Source organism: Pelophylax lessonae (genome assembly GCF_965119305.1).
Source record: "Pelophylax lessonae genome assembly, chromosome: 5".
NCBI lineage: Eukaryota > Metazoa > Chordata > Amphibia > Anura > Ranidae > Pelophylax > Pelophylax lessonae.
The window spans coordinates 79247789-79259944 of record NC_138772.1 but is presented as its reverse complement, the minus strand read 5'-3'; the positions used below and the strand labels follow the sequence as shown (position 1 = coordinate 79259944).

General features: G+C 50.8%; 1 protein-coding gene across 2 annotated transcripts in view; it reads right to left on the bottom strand.

Annotated features, from left to right (window-relative positions):
• Nucleotides 1–900, bottom strand: part of PDSS1 (decaprenyl diphosphate synthase subunit 1) — a 57473-nt gene extending 56573 nt beyond the window's left edge. For both annotated transcript variants that reach the window (XM_082258809.1, XM_082258810.1), the window contains exon 1: nt 723–900. In XM_082258809.1, the coding sequence (XP_082114935.1) occupies nt 723–851 (129 nt within the window). In that variant the 5' untranslated portion in view covers nt 852–900. The remainder of the gene's footprint in view (nt 1–722) is intronic.
• Between the last annotated feature and the right edge of the window lie 11256 nt (nt 901–12156).

Here is a 12156-nt window from a genome sequence, read left to right as displayed (position 1 = left end):
CTGGGTATACAGATCTAGGGATACGCACCCCACAGCTGGGTATACAGATCTAGGGATACGCACCCCACAGCTGGGTATACAGATCTAGGGATACGCACCCTACATCTGTAAATACAGGGTCAGACATATGCAGTAGGGATGAATTCAGATGTCTGAATCTGCCTGAACTATCCTGCCAGGAAGCTGTCAAAGTGGACAGCCAATCATAGGCGGTGGAATCATTCCTGACCCCGCAGTCACACATATACACAGGCCTTGTATACACGCAGGGGGCGAGGAACGGCTCCAGCGCCTATGATTGGCTATCTGGCCTTCACAGCTTCCTGGCGGGATAGTTCAGGCGGATTCAGACTCTTGTAGAACATTCCTGAGCCTTTCCCTGATGTGCGGCAATACGGTGCGGGTGGAAGGCCACTAAATCACCCAGGTGACTCTTACTGGAAGGGCTGAACCCACAATAACACACCAGACTATGCATCCAGTGTACAGGAAACCATAACCAGAGACTGTGCACCCCAATACAGGGGGCCTGGTCCCAGGAGCTTACACTCTACACACTTATTTCTGCCCATCCCTGCAATGAATGAAGAATTGTGGGGGGGAGGGGAGTGTGGTGTCCTCTGTAACGATGGGGGGGGGGGGGGGGCAGACCTTGTATTAGCCGGTGTCCCCTCACCCCACACAGTGACATGTGTGACCTTCCCTCCTTGTCCTCCTCTCACCTTCCCAGCAGCGGCTCCGCCCCCTCCTCCTCGGAGGACTCCATTGGTCAGGCTCCGCACTCCGGCTAGGGCAGCGCAATGATGTCCGCAGCAGCGCAGCCTCCATCCCCATCCCAACACCAAACTCATCCCGTCCTCTCCGCCACCAACACCAGCCCGGCCGGGGCACTGCGCGACCTCTCTGCCACGCCTCCCGTCACCCTCACCCGGAACCGGATGCTGCCGGGCGGAAACGCGACAGAGGACGGGGAAGCGACCATCTTTGATGAGGGCAAACATAGTAGTTGTTAGTTACAGGCACGTCACTATTACTATTCCAATAATCTATTATGTTCCGACTCTCATGGGAACTCTGGTAAAGGTTACATTATCATGAAATAGGGTCTTTATTTTATTTTATTGGTTATATTTAAAAATGTGTACGTTTATTTTCCTTCTGTGCAGGGACAGTATGAGGGACTGGAGTCAGGCCACCACACAGTTCCCAGACACTGGTAATGCAATCAGACCACTCAACAGAGAAAACATAGATGGCACAATATATAAAATAATGATTACACAGAGTTATCACACATAACATTTACAATATGGTATGATTTTACTCTGGAAATGTAACAGCTTAAGGTTAAGGTTTTGCTCCCTAAATGACTAGGCCATTTTTTGCGATGCGGCACTGCATTATTTTAACTGACAATTATTATTATTATGATGATATCCTTAGTGGGCGTGTCCAGATGTAGAAGGGAGCAGACGTCTCAGTGAGAGCTCCAGCTTCCACGTCACAGAATCCTGGATCCATCCTTCACTCCTGAGCGATATCCTACCGTGTGGGCTGCTGATAACCAGGTATGGGATTCCCTCTGATCTCCCTATGATAACCAGGTACGGGATTCCCCCTGATCTCCCTATGCCATCCAAAGGAAGATCCGCCAAGAAACAGCTGCCTCCTAGGCCTCAGAGCTTCTCAGCATAGACACGTGCGGCGGCCATATTGCCTCTCTCTCCTGATGCTGACCAGGGAGAGCGAATCTGCGGAGGCTGTTTCTGGATATGGCATCTGACATGGGAGAGCCCTCACAGCCCACGGTTTCCAGACCCCTGGAGATTGACTCCTCCAGTGCGGCCATCCTGGATGCCTTAGAGCACAGGTGTCAAACACAAGGCCCGCGGGCCGAATGCGGCCCCCCAGGCCATTCCATGTGGCCCTCGCACCTCTCCTGCAGCTTGTCTCTGCCCCCACCTTGTTTCAGTGGTCGGCAGCAGAGAGGACAGAGCTCCTTTGCCAGATTATACTATGCTTCTCTGTGATGCTGCAGAAAGGCTTGTTTTTGCCCCCCTTCTCAGCAGTCCACAGCAGAGAGGAGGGCAGAACTCCTCCTACAGATCCTGCACCTCTCTGTGCAGCCACAACACCACTTTGTCTATGCCTCCCCTGGTCTCAGCATTCAGCAGACTCTGTAAGCTGACGCTAGCCCTTCTCTGGCCCTTCTCCAGACCTTGCAATTTCTTCTTCCCTGATCCACCTGCATCTTCTTCCTGGCAGTAGCACAAGATAAGTGGGTGCATTGTGATGTAAGGAAGGGTGGGTGACTCTTGATTTAAGAGAGTGGGGGGCTCTTGATATCTCATGTCGTGGGGTGCTCTGGACATCTAATCTTACAGGTATAACCGGCCCTTTGAGGGCAACCATAATGCTGATGCAGCCTGCGATTAAATTGAGTTTGACACCCCTGCCTTAGAGGCTAGTAAAACTACCCTGATAGGCAGGATCCACACTCTGGCTGTTGAGAGCAGCCTCATCAGACAAGACATGGACAAATGTAGAGGGAGGCTCGCATATCAGAAATCGAGGATGCTGCTGGTACCCCAAGGCACAACATCTCTGAGCTACATGTAGCACCCTCCTAGGTGGGTGCTAGGAAAAGTATATGGGTGACCCTGCCTGCTTATCAGGCGGGCCTTAATTGTTCAGTTAGGCTGTCATGTGTTCTCAGGTGTCTGAGTTTGGGGAGTCTCCCCACTTTGTTCAATGAGGGCTCTTATTGGACAGTGGAGGAAACCTGACCAATAGCACACCAGGCCTTGTATCTATCCCAGAGGGCAGAATATGCGGCAATGCATCCTGGGATGGGGTATAAGTCTGAGGGGAGCACATGACAGGGTGTCTTTGGCTGGAAGTAGCATCCCAGGAGGAGGGTGACGTCTTTCTCTCCTGTCAGCATGAGGAAAGGTGTCCTTGGCGGTCGGCCTAGAGGACGGACGGTTTAGCTGAGCTGCAGAGAGGGATCCAGTGTGCTGAGGACCATGTGGAGCTCCTGGGGTTGGAGTTTCCAGGAAAGCAGAGTCGTGAGTACTGTGAACTGCCCCGGGGTCTGCTTGGGATAGGAGACCACTCCAGGAGGTCAGAGGGATCCAGGAGGAAGCTTAGAAAGGGGGTGCCTGAGTCTAAGCCCTGAAGAGAATTCAGTGAGAGAGGGTGCCGGTGTGGGCCCTGAAGTGTTAAGAGTTGCAGCAGTGTTACAAGTAGCTACCTCAGCCAGGAGGGCTAAAGGGAGCTGTGCAAAGGACTTTGTGTCACAGAGGAGTGTCAAAGTCAGTTCAGCGTTAACAAGCACCAACCGGCGTTGACCGTCATTCAGCCAGCATCAAGTCAGCTTCAAGAGGCATTTTTTTCATTTGTCCCATTACATTGTGTATAGTCGAGCCAGAGGAGTATCCCATTCATTCCCTTCTCCCTTTCTTGTCTAAGTGCTCACACTTGGAGAACAGGCTTAAATGTGCTGTTGTTACTAGCAGTAACCCTGGCGGACCCACATCCAGCACAAAGGCTGGAAATCCTGCTACATACAAAACCCAGTGAAATTCCTAATGGCGAGATTAGAGGATGCTGAAAACTGCCTGCGCAGGAATAATGTGAGAGTGGTGGGCCTCCCGTGGGGGCTAATCTTGCTGTTTTTGCAGAGGGGTTTTTCAATGACATCCTTAATCTGACCCAAATATCCTCTGCATATGTAGTGGAGGGTGCACGCAGGGTGCCGACTGGGCCTAGGCTGCAGGGAGCTCCACCCAGATCGTTCCTGCTGCGATTCCTCAATTATCACGATTGAGACCTCATCCTAGCTGAAGCATGGAAACAACCACAGCTTAAATATGAAAATACCACCCTGCATTTCTTCCCTGATTTCTCTCCCGAGCTTCAGAGGCATCGGATATCATTTGTGGATGTCAGGAAACGGCTGAGGGAGAAGAGGCTCACATATGGCATGCTGTACCCGAGTACGTTAAATGTGGAGCATATGGAATTGGTGAAATTCTTTGAGAATCCGTCAGAGTGGCTAGATCCACATGCACTTTGCAGCTATATTCATCTATTACTGTTGGGGCCCTCCTTTGACGGCTGTTGGAGGAGGGGTGTTGCCTTGCGGGGGCTTGCGATGGAGCTATACCTCAAGCCCCATGTTATGCCTCAAGTCAGAAATGTTCCCCCTTTTGATGCAGCTAAATCTCCTGCTACAACACCTAATACTGGATTCAGAGTTCTTCTTTATAGAGTCTTGGTGAGAACGGACCCTAGAACTTTGCATTTCTCCCCTTTATCTTCTGTGAAGTACATGCCCTGACTCCGAAGAGGAACAGTTCAGTTTATGGGAATAAAGTCCTCCAGCCAGTTTAATATACAATGTTTGTTATGCTGGTAAGACAGGGAATGACAATTTTTCAGTTGGGGAATTTTTTTCTTAGTTAAGGTGCAATTTTTCTATTGTTTTTGTGTTTTTTGTTCAGTTTTTGACACACTATTGGAGAAGGGTGCATTCACGTTTTGTGCACTCTTTTACTCTTCTCTAGGCACAAGAGAAGGATCTTTTCATCATTGTTAGGTTTCATGCCTGTGTTAAGTGTTACTTATGTAGAGAAAGGCTTCAGCATGACCAGTGGCACTGTATGACTCTAAGGACCAACGGCGGTATAGGCCCCCTTCTAGTGGTTATTTTAGGAACTGCAGGTATGTCTTTGAATATTAAAGCGGAACTCCACTTTTGTTAAGAAAAATACATTCCCCTCTGTGTGATTTATGTATATTACAAGGATTGTAACAAACTTTGTTGCACATTCCTACCTTTTGTTAGTCTGAAGAAATCATTGTTTGTTCCTCTGTGCTGAGTGGGTGAAATGGGAGTGGTTTCATAATTATCTATCAGCTGTGGCAGCTGCAAATCTCTAATGAGGAAATCTGCTGGGCCTGCATCACTTTAGATGTGTTTCTTTTGGGAGTATCTTAACAAAAATTACTTTTTTGTTGCAGGGGATGCCAGAAATCTGGCTTGTATCTTAAGGGCCATACACACTATAAGATTTTCTGAAGACTTTTTCCTTCAGACTTACCAAAACCATATAATATGAGGTCAAACCTAAACACTTTCAATTTGTATGCAATCTGGCAGGCCCTTGCACTACATAGAAAAGGTAAATCTGAAGGAAATCTAACCACAAAAGTTGGATAGTGTGTATCCAGCTTTAGGCAGACTTCTGGGGAAAATCAGTGAGCCAATCACACAAGCAGGAAATTATGTTTCTGGGGTGTGGTCAGTATAAATTCTGTGTACAGAACACCTCCAGGTAGCCATATTGCATTGCATTTTTAGAAAATTACAACAGCTGCAGATTGAAAAGGAAAGGTAATTTTTAATAACATTTAACTACAATATGATTTGTGTCACAATTGTATACGCTATATTGTTTTTTTCTTTATTTGCTATTTTTTTCCCCCCACGAAAGTGCCCTTTAACCACTTAAGCCCCGGAGGATTTTCCTGCTCAAAGACCAGGGCCTATTTTGCGATTCGGCACTGCGTGACTTTAACGCACAGTTGCGTGGTCGTGTGATGCTATACCCAAATGAAATGGACGTCCTTTTTTCCCCCACAAACAGAGCTTTCTTTTGGCGGTATTTGATCACCTGTGCGATTTTTATTTTTTGCGCTATTAACAAAGAAAGAGCGTAAATTTTGAAAAAATAACAATGTTTTCTCTTACGTCCTCCGACAGTCGCCGCCATCTTCATATTCGTCACAATGGGGTATTAGACTTTGCTCCGTAGGAGTAGCTAGGCAACAGAATATGTTAATATAAAAGCTTTTAACACATCCCACCCCCAGGGGGTGGTCCCCTCTGTCAATACCCTCCTACTTCCTGTATCCATACTTCAGTTTCAATGTCTAGCTTGTCAGGAGTAGCTGGATGTCTCTATGCTGGGGCATTTTGTCTCAGCCTTTCGCTTTCTTTTTTGATTTTTGTTTGAGTTTTTTTCTCTCTCTTTACTTAGCTGTTCTTTTTGTCAGCATTAGTTAGTTCTTCTGATGAAGAGGATTCGTGCGGGCTGGGTCTCGGGCTGATCCCCCTGGTCGCAGGTTGTGGGTCAGTGGCTTCCCGGCCTGCCTTCGAGCGTTCAGCCAGGTAATGCTCCTGGCACAATGAACGACCCATCCCTGTTCCGTGCAGGGATGCTATGGTGAGGTGGCTACCTCACTGGACGCTGTGCGGTTTCTCAACCCACTTTTGCTGCGTCCTGGATGCGACTCTCCCTGTCACATGTGCAGTGGCTTGTTCGCCTGTGCGGGTTCCCCACGCCATTAGGAGGTAAGTGTATTTGTGTGGGGACCTGTCTGTTTGGGGGGTGTCAGTCTGGGACTGTGTAACCCTGCCTGTGTTCACACTGTTAAGTTCCCTATCTCTCTGGCTGCATGCTGTGGGCTGCAAGGAGGGGGAGCTGTGCTGCACTGTCTGTGTCAGCCTGTGTATGTGTGAATGGCTGTGTGCTGTGGGGCATGATTATATCGTGTTTGGGGCACATTACAGCAACCGCTGCGGCGGTCCGCCATGTTTGTTACTACATTATGGTGTTTTATTCACCTCACTGAGGTGGAGGAGCGGCGGTTTCGGCGCCAAACGGCGCCATTTTGGCTGCACTCGCTCCGGCCGCATGTTCACACTGATGGCGGCCATTTTCTTGTAGCCTTCCATAGGCTTTAATAGAGCGCCCTGCATGTCAGCACTTCCTTTCTCCTGAGCGCACCGATCGAGGCAGAAGCAGCAGCGGTCTCTCCAGGTTTTTACCTCCCTATCCCTGTATCCTTGCCTGAGTTGTACTTTCTCCCTGTGGGGGTGGACTTGTGTGGTGTGTGTGTGTGCGGTGGGCTGCGCTCGCCGCGCTTTTTAAAGGGGCAGTTAACCCTTTATTCTTCCACATACTTTGGGGCATGGATTCTCAGGAAAGCAAATTTCCTGCCACATTGGTGGGAAGCCAGGGGACTGCTGTTTCCCCCCCAGGGGGGGATTTGGCTGCGATTGTGGCTAGCCTTGCGGCTCAGGTGCAAATGCTGGTGGCTGCTCAATCCTCTAAAAGGCCCAGAGTTTCAATTTCCTCTGATTCAGAGGGTGATGGTGATGGGGCTGCTGTGGCGGGGGTCTCCTTGTCGGGGTCCCGCTCCTCCCTGGATCTTGTGGGGTCCGAGGTGGAGGCTGAGGTTGAAGGGGTTGATAATTCTCCCCCGGGCTCGTCTGAAGAGCTTGCACTCATGGATGAATTGGTTGCTTCTATCAAGCAAACGCTGCGCTTGCAGGATGAGCCATGTCCTCCTGCTGCCTTGGCAGCTTATGGGACGAAGAGAAGACGCAAAACGTTGCAGGTTTTTCCCTGCACTGATGATTTTCAGAGCGCTGTTAAGGAACAATGGCGTAATATCCGCAAGCCTTTTGCTGTACCCAGTAGGTTCAAACTACGTTATCCTTTCACGCCCGCTACTGACGAGCGTTGGTGTGTGCCACCTCCAGTGGATCACGCGATAGCGGTTTTGAGTCCACTGCGATTCCTGCTGAGGATACCCCGGTGTTCCGGGATGCCACGGACAAGAGGCTGGAGTCTCTTGCTCGTCATACCTATTCTATTATGGGTTCTATGCTGAAAGCTCTGTTTGCTTCACTTATGGGGGCCCAGGCTGTCGCGAGCTGGACGCAGGTGCTTAGGCGCGTTTTGGTGGCTGATTCTGCCCCACAGGCGACATTGGACATGGTGGATCAAATCCATCAGGGTGTCATGTATTTGTGTGATGCGGACTTGGATATGGTTCCGTTGGCTGCACGGGTACACGGTGTGGCGGTGTTGTCTCGCCGCTTGGTTTGGTTGAAGTGTTGGTCGGTGGACCAATCTTCGCGCAAGACCTTAGCCAATCTGCCCTATGATGGTTCTCGCCTTTTTGGCGAATCCCTGGATACGCTGATAAAGGGGATCACGGGTGGTAAGAGCACGCTCTTGCCCCATTCCCACAAGGCTAAGGCGACTCCTGGTAAGAAGCATGCCTCCTTTCGGCCCTCTCAGGGGTCCTTTCGTGCCTTTCGGTCGCACTATAAGGGTAAGCCGTTCAAAGGTCCAGGTTCCCAAAAGAAGCCGTGGACAGGTAAGCAGAAGTCCGGCCAGTCCGGATCTACTGCCCACAACAGTGCGGCCTGAAGGGGCGCCCTCACCCGCTTCTGGGGTGGGGGGACGCTTGCTCGGTTTTCTTCAACCATGGCTGTCCCGTGTTCGGGACAGGTGGGTTCTGGAAATCGTTCGATCTGGATACAAGATCGAGTTTCTCTCTCGGCCGGAGAGCAGATTTTTTCCCTCAAATCTTCAACTGTCTCCGGAGCGTTTGCGGGATCTGCATCTAGCGGTGCAGGACCTGAGGGCTCAGGGAGTGGTGGTTCCGGTGCCTCATCGGGACAGATTTCGGGGGTTCTATTCCAATCTGTTCACCGTGCCCAGGAAGGAGGGTAAGGTACGTCCAATTCTGGACTTGAAGGCTCTGAACCGCTTTGTGCGGGTTCGCAAGTTCCGCATGGAATCCCTGCGGTAGGTGGTGGCTGCCCTGGTACCGGGGGAATTCATGGCTTCCATCGACTTGAAGGATGCGTACCTTCACATCCCGATTTTTGAGGGTCACCAGAGGTACCATCGGTTCGCCATTGCGGAGGACCACTACCAATTCGTGGCGTTACCTTTTGGTCTCGCTTCGGCTCCACGGGTTTTCACCAAGGTGCTTGCACCAGTTCTGGCTTTGTTGAGAGCCCAGGGCATCTCTGTCCTGGGGTATCTGGACGATATTCTGGTTCGGTCTGCGACCAGCCAGGGTCTGGAGAAGGATCTGTCCGTCACGATGCAGACTCTGCAGGAGTTTGGTTGGACGATAAATTTTCCGAAGTCAACACTGTGCCCGTCGGTTCGTCTTCCTTACCTGGGAATGATTCTGGACTCGGTCCAGGCGAAGGTCTTCCTGCCGGACGACAAACTCAGGACTCTGCAGGAGGAAGTCAGGTCCCTCAGGGACGTTCCGTGCTCGTCCATCAGGACGTGCATGCGCTGCTTGGGATTGATGGTCTCGGCTTTCGAGGCGATTCCCTTCGCCCAGTTTCACACGCGGGGTCTCCAAGCGGAGATTCTGTCCAGGTGGGACGGGCGACCGCAATCTCTGGATCTCCAGATTTCCTTGAGTCATCGCACCAGGGTGGATCTGCTGTGGTGGCTCCAGTCCCCGACGGTGTCGGGGGGCAAGTCTTTTCGTCCTTTCTCATGGACGGTGATCACCACGGATGCCAGTCTGTCGGGCTGGGGTGGTGTTCTGGGCGTTCTGTCCGCTCAGGGCTCTTGGTCGGCGGAGGAATCCTCCCTCCCGATCAACGTTCTGGAATTGCGAGCAAAACTTCTCTGCCTTCGACGTTGGACGGACAGGCTGCAGGGCCTTCCGGTTCGGGTGCAGACGGACAATGCCACGGCAGTGGCCTACATCAACCACCAAGGGGGCACCAGGAGTGCCCGAGCGGCTCGGGAAGTGGCCGACATTCTTTCTTGGGCCGAGACGCACGTCCCGGCGATATCAGCGGTTCACATTCCGGGGGTGGAGAACTGGCAGGCGGATTATCTGAGCCGCCAGACCCTGGATCAGGGGGAATGGTCCCTCCACCCGGATGTTTTCCAGATGTTGTGCGCGAAGTGGGGTCTTCCGGAGGTGGACCTGTTCGCGTCTCGTCTGAACAACAAGGTAAAAAGGTTCGTGGCAAGAACGCACGATCCTCGGGCAGACGCGTCGGACGCGTTGGTAGCTCCGTGGCATCAGTACCGCCTGATGTATGCGTTTCCACCGCTTCAATTGCTGTCCAGGTTCCTTCGCAGGTTGAACTCGGAACCACGCACAGTGATTCTTGTGGCGCCGGACTGGCCTCGCCGGTCCTGGTACGCGGACCTCGTGAATCTGGCGGTCGACGCTCCTTGGCGTCTGCCTCTTCGAGAAGATCTCCTGTCTCAAGGGCCGATATTCCATCCTGCTTTACAGTCGCTGGCTTTGACGGCCTGGCTGTTGAAACCGAGGTCCTGAAGGATAGGGGTCTCTCCCCGGAGGTCATTCACACCTTGATCAACGCGAGGAAGTCTTCCTCGGGGAAGGTCTATCATCGTACTTGGAAAGCCTATTTTGCCTGGTGTGAGTCCAGGGGGTTTTCACCTCGCACATACTCGGTGTCTAGGGTGTTGTCCTTCCTTCAAACGGGTGTCGACCAGCGTTTGGCGCTGGCTTCGGTCAAAGGTCAGGTGTCTGCGCTGGCCGTTCTTTTTCAACGTCCTGTGGCGTCTAACTCCTTGGTTAGTACTTTTATTCAAGGGGTGCGACATCTGGTCCCTCCTAGGAGGGAACCTCTGCCTCCTTGGGACTTGAATCTTGTTCTGTCCGTGCTACAACGTGCTCCCTTTGAACAGATCTGGGAGATCTCGTTGTCTATGTTGTCCAAGAAGGTCGCCTTTTTGGTGGCGATCACTTCGGCTCGCAGGGTGTCAGAGCTGGCAGCTTTGTCCTGCAAGTCTCCGTATCTGGTCATTCACCTAGATAAGGTGGTCTTGAGACCTAACCCTTCTTTTCTTCCAAAGAGAGTTTCGGATTTTCACCTCAATGAGGACATTGTCCTGCCTTCGCTCTGCGCGAAGCCCAAACATCCGAAGGAGGTGGAGCTGCATTCCTTGGATGTTGTTCGGGCGATTAGGGTTTACCTGAAATCGACTGAATCTTTCCACAAGTCGGATTCTTTGTTTGTCCTTTCGGAGGGGCCTCAGAAGGGCATGGCGGCGTCGGCTTCTACCATCGCCAAATGGATCAGACAGACCGTAGAACAGGCCTATGCTTTGAAGGGGAGAGTTCCCCCGGTGCCTGTAAAAGCGCACTCTACCAGATCTCTGAGTACGTCTTGGGCCTGTCGTCATGGGGCTTCTGTAGCCCAGGTGTGTAAGGCGGCGACTTGGTCGACCGTGCACACCTTCACAAACTTCTACAGAGTGGATGTTCAGGCATCGGCAGATGCTTCCTTTGGCCGCAAGGTTCTTAGTGCGGCGGTTCCTTAGAGCTCTTGCATTGGGCTCCCTAGCTGTTTGGGATATATGTTCTTATCCCTAGGTTATTTGTTTTTCCTGGGTTATTGCTCCTGTTGAGCAAGTTTTTTTCTCATGTTGCCCAGATGGTTTCCTTCCTTTGGTAAGGTTCCTTTCTTTGATGTGGAGACGGCGTTGCCTTAGGCGCGGCTGCGTTTCCCACCCCTAATGTTTGCACTGCTTTGGGACGTCCCCATTGTGACGAATATGAAGATGGCGGCGACTGTCGGAGGACGTAAGAGAAAACGGAATTTTTGTAAAATCTTACCTGTAAAATTCCTTTCTCTGAGTCCTCCGACAGTCGCCGCCCCGCCCCTCTTTTGGGTTTGCTTGTATACTCTACTGCTATTCCACTGAAACTGAAGTATGGATACAGGAAGTAGGAGGGTATTGACTGAGGGGACCACCCCCTGGGGGTGGGATGTGTTAAAAGCTTTTATATTAACATATTCTGTTGCCTAGCTACTCCTACGGAGCAAAGTCTAATACCCCATTGTGACGAATATGAAGATGGCGGCGACTGTCGGAGGACTCAGAGAAAGGAATTTTACAGGTAAGATTTTACAAAAATTCCGTTTTTCACATTTTTTATGTGAAATTCCCCCCCAAAAAAATGTAAAAATGAAATTTTTTTCACAATGTAGGCCAATTTGTTTTCTGCTACATATTTTTGGTAAAAAAAATCACAATAAGCGTATTTTGGTTTGCGCAAAAGTTATTGCGTTTACTAACTACAGGAAAGATTTATGTCATTTTTATTGTTTTATTTTTAACTAGTAATGGCGGCGATCTGCGATTTCTTTTTTTTTTTTTTTGCGGGACTGCGACATTGCGGCAGACAGATCAGACCCCTGACTAACATTTTTGACACTTTTTGGGGTACCAGTGACATTACTACAGTAATCAGTGCTATACATATGCACTGTTACTCTAAAAATGACACTGGCAGGGAAGGGGTTAACTTTATTAGTGATCAAGGGGTTAAGTG